At 40.3% G+C, this 19047-nt stretch overlaps 1 protein-coding gene across 1 annotated transcript; it reads right to left on the reverse strand.

Annotated features, from left to right (window-relative positions):
* Positions 1–740: 740 nt before the first annotated feature.
* On the reverse strand, positions 741–1664 carry LOC149265405 (uncharacterized). Its single transcript, XM_089403708.1, has one exon. It carries the CDS (start codon positions 1662–1664, stop codon positions 741–743), a length of 924 nt encoding a protein of 307 aa, XP_089259834.1.
* Positions 1665–19047: the final 17383 nt, after the last annotated feature.

Genomic DNA, 19047 nt, shown 5'->3' on the forward strand with positions numbered 1-19047 from the left:
TGCCGTTCTGGTTTCATACCTCCTCTTCGCATCTTGAAGGTCCTGATTCGTAGCAGCGCAACGACAACTCCCCACGTCCATAGCTAACTTTCTATACTCGTCCCAGCTGATGCAATTGCCGAAAAAGGATGCGAGCTCAGTAATAGAAAGAAACACTGTGGAAAAAACAGGGTATCTACCCTCTGATTTATATTGTATTCCTTTGTAATTCCTCCTGAGGCCTGTCTTAATCCAGCTGGTAGTGGGAGTACTGTTGTAATAAATTTGGTTGAGGTTCGCATAGGCCGAGCCGCTCCAGATCGAATAAGCTTGAATGTGGCTGCTCATGATCCAAGTGGAGTTATGCCAAGTGTCCTATACGTTTGATCTATTGCTATGGTGAATAGAGGTGTTTGAATTATCCCGATTGCCTGCATGTCTGGCCTCCTTGTGCAATGACTCGAGCCAACCCGCTCCTCTCGAGATCACCATAAATGTTGCTGATGCTTTCCCATACGGAACCATCCCAGGTGTCTTAATTTTGATGCTGCTGATGCTGTGTGCTCTGTGGCGCGATCTATTATGATCATTTGTCTGGCTAGCTTGCCGCCGCCAGGATTTCCACCGCCAAAAATGTCCTATCGTCCCATTCCCGTGGTTATAATTGCTGCCATAACTGGTAACTTCAAACTTCCGGTTATGTAACCCAAAACCGTCACCGGCTAGGTTTGATCGGCTTGGATTGAATCCTTCTCTGCCAGCTATGCACATGTGACTTTGAGGATTGGGCAGTCCACCTCCTGCCAACAGCTGTCCAAAATTTTGTCCTGGTTGTCTACACCATGGTTTGCCAAATAGTCTGCCAACCCGTTCGCTTTCCTTCTAACTGTTTGGAATACCAAGCCTCTCATTTCTGCAATCAGCTCCGCTATATTCTCAGTAACCTTAGCCAGCCTCCAATGTTTGGTGGCTTTACTGGCTCTGGTCCCTGCTTGTATTCGTTTGGCCGCCGTGATAGCCAAGGAGGAATCCCCTTCAACGATTACATTTCCTTGTCGAATTGTCCTTAGAATTTTCAAACCTTGTTCGAGCGCAGCAAACTCTGCTTCATTGTTTGTACTTTCACCAAGCGCCCTACAGTAGATATGAACAATTTCACCAGCCTGATTGCGAATTACGCCTCCGATACCTGCTGTGCCTGGGTTGCCCCTCGATGCCCCGTCAAAATTCAATTTTAGGCCTCCCTCCGGCGGGCATTGCCATCTGAGGATTTGCGATGAAGGTTGTGACCTGTTTCCCCCAGTCGGTGGATTGCTGGAAGCCTCCAAGTGAAAGCTCTTCAGGATGCTTAAGTCCTGAGCCGACGGTTTTTCATTCGGTACTTCTTTGCATTTTGTTTGAATGAGCTGTTGGATGTTAATTATGATTGAGTCTTTAGCAAACTCTATGTTTCTGATTTCCTCCTGAAATATCCTTCGATTGCGCTCTTTCCATATCGTCCATAAGATGAAACCTGGGACGCATTTCCATATGCTTTCAACTCTTCGAATGCGAGAGAAGTTTTTCCTCCAGTTAATGATAGTTCCCTGAATGGAGTCTCTGTCCCGATCAGAAGCGCCTAGCACTCCTTCCATCCAGTGCCAATGCTGGTTAGCCCACTCACAAGAATTAAAAAGGTGATTCATTGTTTCTGCTGCATTCATACACATTGGGCACCTTGAAGGTCCCCTGAACCCTTTTTTAAGTAGGTTTTCCCATGTCAGAGTTTTCTTTTGCATAAGAAGCCATAAGAAGGTTCTGATCTTCAGCCATTGAAGACTGTCCCATACTTTGTTGGACCAGGGCACTATTTCAGGCTACTCTTCCCTCTCTATTATACTCCTGGCTTCTTTCAGGGAGAAATCTCCGTTGCCTTTCGGACCCCATCTAAGCTTATCATTCTCTTCGGCAGTTCGAATTTTCCTTTTGAGGATTTTCTGATTTAAAGATTGAATGATTTCCTGAATGTTTTCGTTATTGCTGGAGTTGAAAACTGTCCATTCCCTCCAATCTGGGTCTTCACTGATTGGGTTCCAGTATTGATTGACTCTGAATTTGCCCTCATTTTGATTATTTTGCTTCAAGGGTAATAGCTGTGGGGTGTCCAGTTTGGGGGATTGCTGCCAGGCATCCTCCCAGAAAAGTGCTTGAGTTCCATTTCGTATCTCCCAGAAACTATGTTCTTGAACTATGCTTCTGTTGTTTTTGGCATGGTTCCATATTGGCGATCCGTTGGGAGCGTCCTGCATTCTTATAAGGTCTAGAATGTTACCATTCGGCATATACTTTTCCTTCCAATGATTGGCCCAAGGTAGGCTTGTGTCGGTGATCCATTTCCACCAAATTTTGGCCCCACAGATTCTATTTACCACTGAGGGATCAACCAAATTTAGTCCCCCCCTATCCTTAGGTTTACACAATTTCTGCCAAGCAACCAAAGACCATTTTTTCTTCTCACTGTTTCCACTCCATAAAAAGGATCGTTGGATGATTCTCATTTGATTTAAGATTCCTTTTGGAGAAGGAAGAATTGATAACAGATAATGAGGGATGGCCTGCAAGACAGCTTTGGTTAGTATAAGTCTACCTGCGAAATTTAGAGCCCTGTTTGTCCAATGTTTGCACTTCCTTTCCATACTGGCCAAAACTTTCTCCCAATGAACCTTTTGCCATGGTTTGAGAGTGAGAGGGGCACCAAGATATCTCGAAGGTAAGGATCCAATTTTAAACCCCAGAAGCCGAGATAGATGAGATTGGATAGCCTGATGAGTATTGAAGAAGAAAATTGTAGACTTGGAGAAATTGATTTCCATGCCCGATGCTCTGCTGAACATATTGAGAATATCCCTGTAAGCTAAAGCTTCTTTTACTGTTGGAATACCATGTAACATGGTATCATCCACAAACTGTTGATGAGTTGTGGCTGGAATGGATCTGATAGGTTGCAGACCTCTAATTTGACCCTCTGCTTTTTTCTTGGCTATTAATCTACTTAGGCCTTCCATTAGAATCACAAACAAGAAAGGGGACAGGGGATCACCCTGTCTGATGCCTCTTGAGGGGCTGAAGGGGGCCGATGGGGCGCCATTCACAAGGATAGAATATCTAGGAGATTTTATGAGGGCTAAAACCCATTTGATCCATTGCTTGCTGAATCCAAAAGCTTCTAAAACTGCTTCCAGGTAAGTCCAGCTTACTTTTTCATAAGCTTTAGAAAGATCTAATTGCATAAGCATTCCGGCTTCTTTCCGCGAATGAAGTGAATGAATCATCTCCTGTGCCAACAGAATATTGTCTAGAATTTGCCTTCCTTCAACGTAGCCAGATTGCTCCTGCGATATAATGCCAGGGAGGACTGACTTCAGCCTATTGGCTATGACCTTAGAAATGATCTTGTAGATGACATTACAAAGGGCTATGGGCTTGAATTTCTCTGGTTTGTTAGCTTCTTCCACTTTGGGTATAAGAGCAATGAAGGTTGAGTTTAGATATTTTAGGATAGTTTTGGAACGTCTTGAGTCTTCCACGATTTCCCATATATCTTGCTTTACAATGTGCCAGCAGGCTTTATAGAAGTTGATGGTAAATCCATCCGGTCCTGGAGCTTTGTCGTTGGGCATATTTCTTACTGCCTCCTCCACTTCTTCCAAAGTGATTGCTCTTCTTAGGGCCCAGTTATGATCCTCTGTGATGGATTTAGGTATGACATTAGTAATTTCTTTGATAGCTTCCTCTCTGTTGATCCCTGGTTCTTGCGCTATGAAGCTGAAGTGATCCGATAGGGAAGTGGATATCTCGTTATGATTTCTGAGGAGTTCTCCCTCACTGTTTTTTAATTCTAAGATTTTGTTGGCACTTCTGTAATCCATGGCTGATCTATGGAAGAACTTAGTATTTTGCTCCCCTTCCTTCAGCCATAGAATTCTTGATTTCTGCCTCCATAAGGATTCTTCCTGCTTGCATCTGTTATGCCATTGCTGAGTAAGCTCTTTTTCTTGCTCAAAGGTCTCCTCATTTCTGCAGCCTACCGCACCATCCTTTTGAATTTGTTCCAGCTTAGTTTCGATGGTAATTTTCTCCTGAAAGATATTTCCAAAAACTGTTTTATTCCAATCTTTTAACCTTATTTTGATGTTTTTTAGTTTCTTTTGAAGATTGAACATTTTGGATCCTGTTTCATCTAAAGGTTCTGACCACCATTTTTCCACCATTGAGAGAAAGTTGGGGTGTTCTATCCAGAACTTTTCGAACCTAAAGGGTTTATTCCTGGGGGTGCCCTGAAGCTCGACAGTGAGTGAGATCGGCCAATGGTCCGACCCTCCACTTGGGAGGATGTTCGATTCAACTATTGTTCCATCTAAAATTATGCTTTCCGAGACTAAGAAACGATCCAGTCTGGATGCTATTAATCTTTCACCCCCCCTTCTGTTGTTCCAGGTAAATTTACCACTTTTAGGGAATACATCTACCATTCTGGCATTTTCAATGAAACTTATGAAAGCCTCCGCATCCCTGTTTAGTTTTCTGAGGCCTCCTTTTTTCTCCAGGAGGGAGGTGATCATGTTGAAATCTCCCCCCAATATATAATTAGCATCAGGGTGCCTATCTATGGACTATGAATGTTTGTAAGACTATTATGTAGCTTTTTGTATTTCATGTTGCTTTCACATGTGTTAAGATAGTTGAACTATTTAAGCTATTTTAGTACTTATTGATAATGTGTTGTAATTGCTTTTATTTTTGTCCCATCCTTGTGGACTATTCTGCGGGATATTAGACAAATATCTCTTTATTTGTTGGTTGTAACAACTATCGCAGCCATTGTGGACTATTCCGTTGGATGTTAGATGGACCCTTCTAGTTCATGTTTGTCTCTTCTTGGGTGGTACTATTACCTCTCACTTAGAGGCTCAATTTTCTCCCCCTCCCCTATCTAGTAGAAGAACCTTGACACAATTGCCACTGAACACTCAATAGGCACACATTCTTTATTTTCAAAGATACCAGTGAATCCATTTCCCTTGCTAACAGTTAGAGCCACATAAAACCTTTAAGAATTCGACAACCAGGCCTTTATGCTGGATCAGACTCCTACACCAGAGGATGTGAGGTATAATTGGGATTTCACATCAGGGAGATCCGCTAAATGTTAGCAATTCCAACACCATCAACATTTCTAGCTCTAGAAGGGGGGAGGTTAGTGTTTTATGGCTGGTAACCCCACCGACCCCAACATCTCATCTCCTGGTCAAGGTAAAAATGTTCATTTCACCTACTCTACTCATCCTTATGAAGTTGGTGACTCTTCTCAGCCAAAAACTGAAGGTGAAATACCATATGATTAGATTCGAGCCATCCTTCCTATAACCCACCAGTTTGGAAAAGATGTTGGATTGATACTGGGAGTAATCAGTCTTCCATATTCTCCAAAGAAAAGGACCATCCCCACAGGGATAGTGGTTTCTACTCTTGAAGCCATGGTTCTTTCCATTCTTGAAGAATTAGCAGACTCTATGGAAAGGGAAGAAGAGCCTCCACTCTTTCATAGTGGTGATGGAGATAACATTGTACTCTTAGACACAACTTTCTACAGGCCAGGAGGAGAAGTGGAAGAGGAAGAAGATCCACCAGATTCTAACTAAGAAGTGGAGGACATCGAAGAAGAAGACATGGCAGACCAAGATCTAGATTGGATGACTCAGGGCCCACTTGCATGTCTGGGTGTTCTAGATAAGATGCCAAAGAATTTGGAGAAGCTCTTAATGAAGCATGACCCTGATAAAACAGTGAAGGATGAATACCACCTAGAAAAGTTTTACCTACATCTGCAAACACTTGAGGTATGTCACAATGATGTTGCATGTAGACTTTTTCCATGTACCTCGGATGGTAGAGAAGTTGTATGGTATCACAACGTTCCTCTCAACTCCATCAAGATTTGGAGGGGGTTTAAGAAGATATTCCTTGAAACATTTGCTAATGATAAGACCCCCGCCATGTTATTGAAAGAGCTGGGTAATATTAAGATGGATAAAAAGGAGAAAGTGAAGGATTTTAATTAGAGGTTCAACTAAATCTTGAATAAATTTATGAAAAACATGAAACCTCATGACTCCATCACAAAGATTATTACACTTTTGTCTTGCTAACAAGCATTGCGCAGTTTGTGAAGCGAACTCCAAAACGAACACTAATGGAAAAATATGAAGAGTCAATTGTTGTTGAGAAGGACTTGTGTGCAAATGGAGTCTTCTCAGATGATAAACAAGAAAAAGACTCCAAAGACATGGGTAAAAGGTCTCGTCTCTATGAGCAAGGCCAAAGAGAAAGAAACATCTGATCGTGAAAGCTTGACCCATTGTTGGGTTAGGGTCTCTAGGGTCAGTTTTGGGGTTAGTTAACCCAAATTTTTTATATGTTGTTGTAAAAGGTGTAAAGCCTCTGTGATATGTGGATGTGGAGTGCACAGATAGATAGGTGTCAAAGGGGTCTTAGCCCCTTTTTTGGATAGATAGTTAAGTTGGTTTTGAGACTCACCCATGGTTCGTAGACCATGGTTTCGTATTGAAAAGTCTATATATTTGAGTCATAGTAAGTTTATAAGCTTCTATAGCTAAGTGCGCAAGAGGCCTTGGTAAGTCCGCAACTATGTGCGCACTGTAGTCTGAACACTGAAGATCGATAAAGATTGATTTTGGAGAATTACTGTGCAATTTTTTTGAATCTATTATGTTATGTTTTGTCACTTAATGATATCTTTTATGAAATAATGAATGAATGCTACGTGAAGTCACTCGATCTGTCTTATTAATGCATAATTTAAGTATTTATCCTATTTCGTGAAGATAATAGTTAATTCTGCTATGTTTTCTAACGAATTGAATAGATCTATGCAAAAACAGATCTAGGGTTGTTTATTGATGCAGGAAAATAGATAGATCATCTGGTTAAGGTCCGCAAAGACTGATCGTAGACCTTCATGAAGGTCTAGAAGCCATCTTGTCCTAGTTACAGTGACAGGCCCTAGGAAGATACCGCTCTATGTGAAGCCAGATATGAAGCTGTGCAGACTTGGAAACCACTTATCACATATCCCTGGATTAAAGACTTGGATTAAAGACTTGGATTAAAGACTTGGATTAAAATGTTGTTACGTGAAAAGAGGGTTATGAAGTTACCTTGATGTTTTAGGCTACACGAAGTGGGAGATTCTTTAGAAGAAACATAGGATCTACCCCAGAATATAATCCGCTCTTTGAACCCCCTTCAAGCGACGATGAAGGGACGGTACTGACTATGCCGCAAAGTGTAGTTCAGTTAATAACTCAAGGTATTCTGAGGATATCTCATCCATACACTGCACCTCCACCTCAAACCCCACCTCATACACCTACTCCTTCACCTCCTCAACTTCCACTTCCACAGTCGTTGAACATGACAAACGCGATGAAGATGCTGATTTTTAAAGGAACAATCAATAAAGATCTAGAACAATTTTGGTTTGTTGTAGGAGTTGTGTGGACAACACAACATATTACTGATGAAAATATTAAGAAAGCATAGTTGGTTACAGCCTTATAGCACCATGCATTGACATGGTATATCAAGTATTGCACTGATAACCCCAATGCCTCGTTGGTAGAAACCCAGCTAGCTTTGAACAAGGATTTCAGTCAGCCTAAGTGAAAGGCACAGTCAGTAATTGAATTTAAGGATATCTGAATGAAAATCATTGAGACAAATTGGGACTTTGATCAGAGGTTGAAGTGCCAGATTAGGCAAGCTAATATGAAAATCTCATATACTCAACATCGTGACTGGTTTATAACATCGCTTTGGCCACATTTGAGAATACCTCTATCACAATAGAAGATAGAAACACAAGAAGAATCCTTGTAAATTGCGATGAGGATACACACATCAACTATTCAAGATATGAACCGCTGGGTGCAATAGATTCATTTGCAGTTGGACAGCCTGCACTTGGAGTTGCAGAGCTTGAAAAAGGGAATGGAAACTCAGCCAGAGGTGCGTGCTGAGATCTGGTGTCTAAAATGTAAAAGCCATGGAAATGATAAGGATCATTGCCCGGTCTTTAGGAACTATATCATAGGGGGAGGACCTATTTCCCTAAAACTAGAGAGTGATGTTGGAATGAGTGTGGGAGTTGCACTATTGTTCACTATTTGTCAGGTTATAGGACAACATGCTAAGGATAACTGCTATTTACTACAAAAGTTTTCACAGACCCCTCAGCAGTTATTTTTCAATTTCTGTAAGTCCGTAGGGCATCATGAGTGCCATTGTAGAAGTTATGAGTTGATGATGGATAGAACCCCTACCTACAGAATGCAGGCATAAAACTGGCCTCTGAATCAAGGCACGGGAGAGTGCAAAGCTGAGGAAGAGGAAGAGGCGCGGGAGATTCCATGGCCGAGGAAGAGGAAGAGGCGCTGGACCAGGGCGAGGGCTGTTGAAAAATGTGCAACAAGAAATGCTAAATTTAGAAAGTGCTAAAAATAGATCTGCTAAAAATAGCATGTCTAAAAATAGTAGTTTGGCCAATGAGCATTTTGGCCACCTTGCGTGAGAGGTGAAACTGCTAAAAATAGAACCTTCTAAAAATAACATTTATGGGTCCCTTCCTATTTTTAGCAATCCCTGGTCTAACTATAGGAAGTAAAAACGAATTTGGTCTTACCAGCAGTTTAAAATATTAATTGAGTAATCTCCATGAGTTAATTAGTTATGGAAAATTAAACTTGAAGTCTTTGTGAGCTCATGCAATTATTTTCTCTTTTGATTACGAATTTATCCCTTGATTAAAGGAGATAAGTTCAGTTCTATATTGAGAGGATCAGCTAACTTAGTTTAACTTAGTCAAGTCCAGTTAGATTAATTTAACAAGTTATTAAATTAATGAGATATAGTTTGTTGATGCTTGCATGCATGTGACAACTATTATTTTCAGATAACTGAGTATTCTGTCATGAATAACTGATGCATGGTAGTTCAGACAAAGACCCAGTTGAGATTAGATGAGGGACAGTGTACTATCAGATGCTAGGATATTTCTAGTAAGTATTCCTTGCATGAGGAAGGAATCTATTTTCTTCTATGACTAGTTAGTTGGACCTACGGTGACAACAAGTATGATTAGGCCAATTTACAACCTATATATTGAGGCCTAGGTAGTCCATGATTTACATTTTCTGATTACAGAGAGAGCAGGATAGCTATCAAGCTGATTCTTTTTGTATGTTATTGAGGATCTCCACTTAATTGATAATACAGCATTGGGGTTTTATGCTGGTGCTTTCCCCAGTGATATATTCTGTGTTATGTGTGATTGATTCCTTCTTATCAGTTCATGCTTGGTGTTGCTCATGGTTGATTAGCTTCCGCAAAGTTTATGGTAGATGTAGATATAGTATTATGCTTTAGTACATTGCATATATCAGTTTGATCTACAGGTGAAATTTCTACATGATATTAGTGAGCTAGTTGATTTGTAGAGAAAATTCTACATATTATTAGAGCTAGCTGATTTGTAGGAAAAGTTCTACATGGTATCAGAGCTAGCTGATTTGTAGAAAATTCTACAAAATTCTACATGGTATCAGAGCATAGATGATCAAGGAGAGAACAGTATACTGAGAGGAGATTTCAAAGTTTTGAGTTTTGGGTCGAGAGTTTGCAAAGCAGATTTGAAAATTTTTGTACAAAATTTTTGGAAATAAATAGCATATTTGGATTCCTTGTGGAAAAATACCCAAAATCAAAAAAAAAATTCGGCTGAATCGGAATTCGGATGAGGGAGATATCACTGATTTAAAATCAGCTCTTTTTCTAGAAAATTTCATGACGGTGAGGAAGTGGAAATAGATTGGTGTGCTAGCTAAGAACTTGTACGAAATTGAGGTACAAGATGCATGCAAAGCCTTAAGGAGCAAGACAAAGGTTAGATACTTGGTGGTTGAGAGGGAGAGTAAATTACCTCTCAACATGCAGAGCTAGAAGAAGTCTCAAACAATTATGGAGGAGGCATGATTGGTGCAGCAACTTCAGGAGGTTGTGGAGTAGCCACAAATATAGAAGCTGAGAGGAGATCGAGTAGAGACATCTACTCATGCAGAGACCTCCAGTAGGGGGAAACTTCGAGCCAGGTGGGCAGAGGGATCACATGCAGCCATACCTCCAAGTAGGAGGTGGGGCGATGTGGAGTGACCGTCCCATGGAGGAGGGGCAGGATCCTTGAGGTACCCAACCTCTTTGATGAGACCTTACTACGGGAGTCCCGATGTGGAGTAGAAGGAACTGACTGATTGGGTAGAGATAGATGCGGATCGAGCGGTAGAGAGAGCTACAGTGGAGGGAATTCCAAGACAACGCATAGCATGCAGGTTGCAGCAATGCGAGAGGCACAAGTGTGTTGCAAAATGCTAGGTGGTATAGAGAGGTGTTCAATGGTGCGAGATGCATGGAGATGTTGCAGTAGCACAGATGTCAGAGATGGAGCACTTTTCAGCAATAGGTAGAGCTTCAGCATCAGAGTATGTTTCTAGCCCAACAGAGAGGTCAATTGGGAGTGTTTTTGTTCTTAGAGTTGCAGGAACAATCGGACCGAGTAGATGTGTTGCATGCAGAACATTATAGAGGTACCAGATCAGGTTTGAGAGGAAGCCTTTCTTGTTGAGAGGGAGGGTTGAAAAATGTGCAACAAGAAATGCTAAATTTAGAAAGTGCTAAAAATAGATCTGCTAAAAATAGCATGTCTAAAAATAGTAGTTTGGCCAATGAGCATTTTGGCCACCTTGGGTGAGGTGAAACTGCTAAAAATAGAACCTTCTAAAAATAGCATTTATGGGTCCCTTCCTATTTTTAGCAATCCCTGGTCTAACTATAGGAAGTAAAAAAGAATTTGGTCTTACTAGCAGTTTAAAATATTAATTAAGTAATCTCCATGAGTTAATTAGTTATGGAAAATTAAACTTGAAGTCTTTGTGAGCTCATGCAATTATTTTCTTTTTTGATTACAAATTTATCCCTTGATTAAAGGAGATAAGTTCAGTTCTATATTGAGAGGATCAGCTGACTTAGTTTAACTTAGTCAAGTCCAGTTAGATTAATTTAACAAGTTGTTAAATTAATGAGATATAGTTTGTTGATGCTTGCATGCATGTGACAACTATTATTTTCAGATAACTGAGTATTCTCTCATGAATAACTAATGCATGGAAGTTTAGACAAAGACCCAGTTGAGATTAGATGAGGGACAGTGTACTATCAGATGCTAGGATATTTCTAGTAAGTATTCCTGGAATGAGGAAGGAATCTATTTTCTTCTATGACTACATAGTTGGACCTGAGGTGATAGTAGGTATGATTAGGCCAATTTATAGCCTATATATTAAGGCCTAAGTAGTCCATGATTTACATCTTTTGATTACAGAGAGAGCAGGATAGCTATTGAGCTAATTCTTTTTGTATGTTGTTGAGGATCTCCACTTGATTGATAATACAGTGTTGGAGTTTTATGTTGGTGCTTTCCCCAGTGATATATTTTGTGTTATGTGTGATTGATTCCTTCTTATTAGTTATATGTGTTCATGCTTGATGTTGCTCATGGTTGATTAGCTTTCACAAAGTTTATGGTAGATCTAGATCTAGTATTATGCTTTAGGACATTGCATATATCAGTTTGATCTATAGGTGAAATTTCTACATGATATCAATGAGCTAGCTGATTTGTAGATAAAATTCTACAAGGGTGTGGGCAGGTGATCTGCTATAACTGTGGCGAATCAGACCACTTTGCATGTGATTGTCCAATTCCCATGCATCCCTCATGTCAGTATTGTCGACATTTTGATCATGTCATAGAGAAATGTCTGGTCCTTATGGAAAAGATGCAAGGGAAGAGGGTGCGGCCCCAACAACCTACACAAAACATTTAGATGATGAGGGTTGAGCCTCGCGTAGAGGATCAGAATATAAATATTGTATTGAGAAGTGGTATAAAAATTGGCGCAGATAAGGGTAAGAAACCTGAGGAAGAGGAATGGGTATGCAAGGCTACTAAGAAGGAAGTCAGGAGAAAATGGTTGAGACTAATGCGACTCAAGAAGTAAACGCTTCGATACTAGCTACTTTTTTGAAGACTTGTATGAAGCTTCTACGCAATTAGAAATTCGTTGAAGGATTGAGAGAGTTAATAGACAAGTGCACCAATAAGGAAAAGACTCCTATGGAGCAGCGCACAGTAAGAAAGATTGGTAAGCATAAGGCATGAATGGGTGGCGAGATGAGGTTAACCGTGTAGATAGGTGAATATGAAATGGACCAGGTAATCTTAGATCTGGGGTATGATGCGAATGTCTTTCCTATCAAACATGGGAGGGGATGGGGAGGCATATGCTATAGTGGTCTCCTATTTAGTTGCGTATGGAAAATCAACAGAATATTATTCCAAAGGGGAGATTTTATGGTGTAATGGTGGATATTGAGGAAGAAAGTGCTTTGCATGACTTTGAGGTCATTGAGATAGTGGATGATAGTAACCCATACCCTGCGTTGCTAGGAATTGACTAGTTTATTGATATGAAAAGAGTAATCAACTCAAAGAAGCGGAAGATGTCATTTGAGAAGAAGTCTCTCAGGGTCATAGTGCCATTAGATCCTGCAGAAGGAACATGTTATACTGAACCTGTGCGCGACTATGTAGAAAGTGACGATGATCTCATTTAGATATACAAGATAACAACGTGAGATGAGGATTGGATAAATGCTACAATAGATGGATGGATTGCATGGGATAGGGATAGCTCCTGCACCTCACATTCAGATGAACAACTAGAAAACTAGCAGAATAGGCTGCATGAAGTATCTATGCTCCGTTGCAACATGATGACCAAGTCGCTAAGGTGTGTTTCAACTGAGCTAAGAAACCTTGCGCATTATGATGGGTTGACTGATGTGGAATTGTTTTTAGATGAATTTGAAAGAGAATTACTGGAAGAGCACCGGTTCCAGGCATTGGAATTGGTGATGCGCACTACGCCTGCCCGTTGGTGGGGTACGTACAAGGATAGATTTGCTGGATGGAAAGAATACCGAAGGATGATGAAGTTAAGATTTCACTATGCTAATACTAGAATCACATAAAAATATAGTGGGAAGGATGATCTGCACGATCATTTAGCACGATGGCCTAAGGCCTGGGGAATAGAACCACAACTAGAGTGGGTGCATATATTATGCCATACGCTAGATACAATCCCAATGAACTGGTATTTGGAGATGGAGCTTCGCCATGGAATGATTGAATGGGACGTTTTAAAGGAGATTTTTCTATTAATGTTCAACTTCGAGGATGGGTTTGAGTGCATTGATGAAGTGCTACAAGAAAATTAAAGCAGCTATATTCAGAACGTTGAAGGAGCTGGTAGAATGGACCCAGAAATATTGGAGTACATAGCTGCGCCATGCATTAGAATGTTATAATGTGACTACTGAATAAGAAGACACTCCAGGGAATATTACCATCCCTGAGACCAAAGGACAACGCAAAGTCGAGGGACCAAAGGTAGCAGACCCAGATATATCATAGCCTCTGAAAACTTGACAGGTAAACATAATGTCTGAAGAAGAACCCAAGTTCGCTAAGATAAGCAATTATTGGGATGAAGATACAGTTGATAAGGTCACTGAGCTGCCTCACAAGTATCAGGATTTTTTCCCAACAAAGCTTTCGGATTTGAAAGGGATTATCGGAGATTCAAGCCTTATGACAATTACATTGAAACCGGATGTGAACCCATTAAGCAGTGGTCTTATCGATTGAATCCAAAGGATAAGGAGAAGGTGCACCTAGAACTAGATAAAATGCTCAAAGATGGCGTTATTGAGTATGTAGAAGAATTTGAATGGGTCAGCGCAATTGTGGTCCAAGAAAAGAAACAGAAAGGTGAAATTTACATAAGTGTAGATCTGCATAAGTTGAATGATGTCTATGTGCATGACCCTTTTCTGACACCATTTACTGATGAAGTATTAGAGAATGTTGGTGGATAGGAAGTGTATTCATTTACTGATGGATTTTTAGGTTATCATCAAATAAATATCCCACCAAAGGATCGAAGCAAAAAAACCTTGACGACTAAGTGGGGTTGCTTCCAATATGTAGTTATGCCATTTAGATTGAAGAATGCACCTGCAATCTTTTCCCGGGTAGCGATCGTGGCATTCAAAGAATTTATTCATAAGTTCTTGGAAGGATATTTGATGACTGGGCCATGTTTGGGTTTGTAAAATGACATGTTGTGAGTCTGCACCTCATGCTGGATACATGTCAAAGATATCAAATCGTGTTGAAATTGAAGAAGTGTATATTCTGTGTGCCTTTTGGGATTTTTCTCGGCCACATTGTATGTAAGAAGGGATTGATGGTAGACCTTGCGAAGATCACTGTCATTGCGAATTTTGAACCCCCTAGGAATGTGAAACAACTGCACATGACATTGGGACACACTGGGTACTACAAAAAAATTATCAAGGCATATGCCCAGATAACTATGCTGATGGAAAAGTGTTTAAATAAGGATGTGATGTTTTGCTGGGATGAAAATTGTGAACGCAACTTTGATGTCTTGAAGGAGAAAATGGTGAAAACACGTATCTTGTTGTTTCTCGACTGGAAAAAGGAGTTTCATGTGCATGTTGATGCTTCCCGCATTGCACTAGGGGGACTATTAACACAAGCATGAGAGGGAGAGATTGATCATCCGATAGCTTTCGCGAGTAGAATTTTGTCCAAAGCTGAGAAAAATTACTCCATTATAGAGTGTGAGGGGTTTGCAATGGTCTACATGCTGCAAAAAATTCAGGCATTATTTTTTGGGCAAACACTTTAAGATGTATACTGATCACTTCACCTTGAAGCACCTGGTCAACAAGCCTGTGTTAGGGGGGGAAGATATGCCGATGGTTGCCATTATTCCAGGAATATGACTTTGAGGTGATTTTGAAGCCTGGAAGGTTGAATGCAAGCCCAAATCATCTATCAAGGATTGAAATAGGTGAGGAACCAAATAGTTTGGAGGAATGACTGCTGGATGCACAACTATTCATGGAGCGCATCACAGATGACCATTTTGCTGGCATTATTCAGTTTTTAACGATGGTAACTGCTCCAAAAGGCTATTCCACTCAATTGTATAAAATGGGGTCAGATGAGATATTGCGAAGGTATGTTCCGGAGTTTGAATGCACTAGTATCCTAGCTTAAGCCCATGGAGGTCGGGTGGTAGGAGGTCATTATGCAGGGAAAGCAATCGCACAGAAGATTTTTCGCACTGGGTTATGGTGGCCAACATTACACAAGGAGTCTAAGGCATATTGCAAGGCATACGATGCTTGATAAAGGATGGGGAAACCTTCACAAATGGATAAATTTCCTTTAAATCTCAAAGTTTCATTGCAGGTATTTGAGAAATGGGCCATTAATTTTATAGGTCCCATACAACCACCATGAAAGAAGATGGGTGCGCGGTATATTATTACTGTCACATAGTATTTAACCAGATAGGCAGAAGCACAATGCCTAGAGAAGTTATAAGAGGGCAAGCATATGCTAACACAGGTGGAGGACTTACAAAAGGAAAGAGGCCTTGTTGAAGGCCAGATTGCATCCATGGCTAGAGGAAGCTTGTTATCTTACTCTGTCACTTCAGGAGAAGCTAAAGGGGCTACAACAAATGCAACGAACAATGTACCTAGCCATGGAAGGGCTCACAATAGAGAAATTGGTCAAAGAGGTATCAGAGGCAACAACACATAGCACTCCTGAAGTTGCAGTGATGCAAGTTGAGCTGGGTGGTCTTCGCAGCAAGATCGCGATGCTAGCTGAGTGACTCGAGGGCAAGTCACAATCTTTGTGTTGGGGGCCTATTGTGTTACATATCCTAGGGTCAGTTTTTGGGTTAGTTAACCCAAATTTTGTATATTTTATTGTAAAAGGTGTAATCTTGAGTGATATGTCGATGCGGAGCGTGCAGATAGATAGGTGTCAAATGGGTCTTGGCCCCTTGTTTGGATAGATAGTTAAGTAAGTTTTGAGACTCACCGATGGTCTACGGACCATGGTATTTAATTGAAAAGTCTATATAGTCAAGTCATAGAAATTTTTGAAGAAGACAGTAGGTAGCGAAGAATCAAGATAGGTATTGTTTGGGAAAGTGCTAAGGCATGAAGGCTCTACTTACTATACTTAGGAAATAAGGGGAAGGCTCCTGTAATTGAGTATACAGGAGGCCTTGGTAAGTCTGCAACTAAGTGATGGACCCCTACAACTGAGTGCATAGGGTAGAAGAGTCTGTAATCTAAGCACTGAAGATCAATAAAGACTAATTTTGGAGAATTACTGTGCAATTTTGTCAAATATTTTATGTTATATTTTGTTGCTTAATGATATGTTTTATGAAGTAATGAATGAATGTTGCACGAATTCACTAGATCTCTGTTATTAATGCATAATTTAAGTAGTTATCTTTTTTCCCAAAGATAATAGTTAATTTTGCTATGTTTTTTGATGAATTGAATAGATCTGTGTGAACTCAGATATAGGGTTTTTTATTGATGCATTAAAATAGATAGATCAATTGGTTAACATCCGAAAAGACTAATCGTAGACCTTCACGAAGGTCTAGAAGCCATCTTGTCCTAGTTATAATGACAGGCCCTAGGAAGATACCGATCTGTGCGAAGGTAGATCTGAAGCTCTCCAGACTTGGAAACCGCTTATCACATATCCCTGGATGTAGAAAATTGGTTCTAACATCCCCTAATACTTCTTTCGTTGAGACTACAACCTGCACTATGCAGGTTGTTTCCGAAAGGGCCAGTAGTTGAGGGGTTTGTTGGTTGGTGTGAACAACTCTGAACCTGGGTCAGGCCCCCTTTAGACAAAACCATCTTGTCAAGACTCTATCGAAGGAGATGGAAAATCTCAAAAAGAGGTTGAGCGAGCCCACTATGAGAAGAAAGTCTCCTAGGTTCATCTTATTAAGAAGGAATGCAACTTATGGTAGTAGCAACAAACAAACCGCAAGTATGCACAGAGCTCCAATGTTTTATTAAATATTGAAAAATTGGGCACAGATAAATACTATTCGTATCATCAAGAATGTCATTCAGATAAAACGTGACCATAGTGGAATCATTCCATGAGCACGCTTGTTATGCATGTTGTTTATGCAGTGATGGCTGAGGAGTAGACTAAGTTTGCAAAAGAAAGGGAAGAAGATGTTATAGCCGATGAAACTCCAAGTGGTGGGCATGCAGTAAACATGTTAATTAGTATACTTACAACCAAAAAGTGTACTTGCGATAAGCAGCCTCCGAGTGACGGTCTGAACCAGAAGTAGACCAACCAATATAGCTTGAGAGGCCAAGGGATAGCCACTACAGTCTATTTTACGAAGCATATATTTAAAGAAAATCTGTTTAGGAAGATCAACCCACCGATCAACTCAGTGCAGGACACTCAAAGCAAGTCTAGGAAAGAAGTCTCAATGAAAAGTGCTTCCGCAAGAAGTGAGGACAAACCATCACTCCGAAAGACACAAACCAAGTTACATCCCCAGACACTTTGTCCATTCTTCCTAATATGGACTACAACATAGTTGAAGACATGAAGAAGGTTCATGAAAACATTTTAATGTTTGAGTTAACAAAGATCACGAACTAGCAGAACATCCTCTTATAGGCACATGGGCAGACCACCATAGGTAATGTTGCCTTTTCAGAAAATGGATATAGTAATTCTTCTATTTCTCTCTAATATGTTGTTAACGCTTTAACGATGGATGCAAATAGTCTCTTCTGACCTAGCTTATTAACTTTTGAACTATTTAATTTCAATGTTCATAATTGCTTGATTGATTTTGGTGCACCAGTGAATGTAATGCCATTATTTGTTGCTAAGAAAATCAATACAAAATGGGATAAAGCAAGTGCATAGATTATTCAGCTAGAGAGAACTCATGTCCATGCAAGTGGTGAACTCAGATATGTCATAATCCATTTATCATCTGATGGAAGGGTCCACTAATGTATCAACATAGTGATTGCGGACATTCTAGAAGCATACAGAGCGTCGTTGAGAATAAACTAGTCTAGAAATCTACAAGGGTACTTTTCCATGGACTATTCACATCTATGTCTTTCGTATAAGGGCAGAAATAATGAAATATAGGTTGATTCAGAAATATATATGAAACACACTATCACTCCCTTGGACAGACATGATGAACTGATGGCTTTCGCAAAACTCATTTTTGGCAATTGCTTCCTGGAAACCCAATTGGGGTGTTATCTTGCGCATCCATCCCCAGTCCCACCAGATACATAGTTGGACCTCCTTCCTAGTCCAATTGGTGAAAATGACCTTTGTATAGTTAGTAGTAGTAGTAGCAATACTAGTGTAGTTCACAGTCCTTATACATATGATATGTGGACTTTGCACTTCGATGGTTCCAAAAGGTAGGAGGGCTCTTGAGCTCTTGGATTTTAATAGACCCACTATAGATAAATCATTTGATCTCTAATCACTTGGAATTTGAGTGCACAAACAACATTGCAGAGTATCAAGCACTCATATTGGCCTTGCAAAGAGTCATTGACCTCAATGTTTCCATCCTAAAAGTGGTAGGTGACTCAGAAATTGTGGTGCGACAGGTATACAATACCATACATTGTGTGTCACCTCATATTAGAAGTTATCAACATGAGGTATGGCATGTGATTTCACATTTCCAAGTTTTCAATATTAATATCACTAATTTAAGCATTTTTTATGATGACCAACATATATTGTGCTTCATGGCGAACACTGATGTGTTCAAAGACACAATGATCGATGAGGACAAGCATGGAAAGGCATTGCAAGATGTATCTAGTGCAAGTAAAGGAAACATCATCCCCAATGGTGGGGTATCATTCGAGAAGCTGTAAGAGCCGCATAATAGCTTT

The sequence above is a fragment of the Pinus tabuliformis genome, chromosome 6 (assembly GCF_031772625.1).
Source record: "Pinus tabuliformis cultivar Carrire ecotype Pingquan chromosome 6, CPIR1, whole genome shotgun sequence".
In the NCBI taxonomy this organism is placed as follows: Eukaryota; Viridiplantae; Streptophyta; class Pinopsida; order Pinales; family Pinaceae; genus Pinus; species Pinus tabuliformis.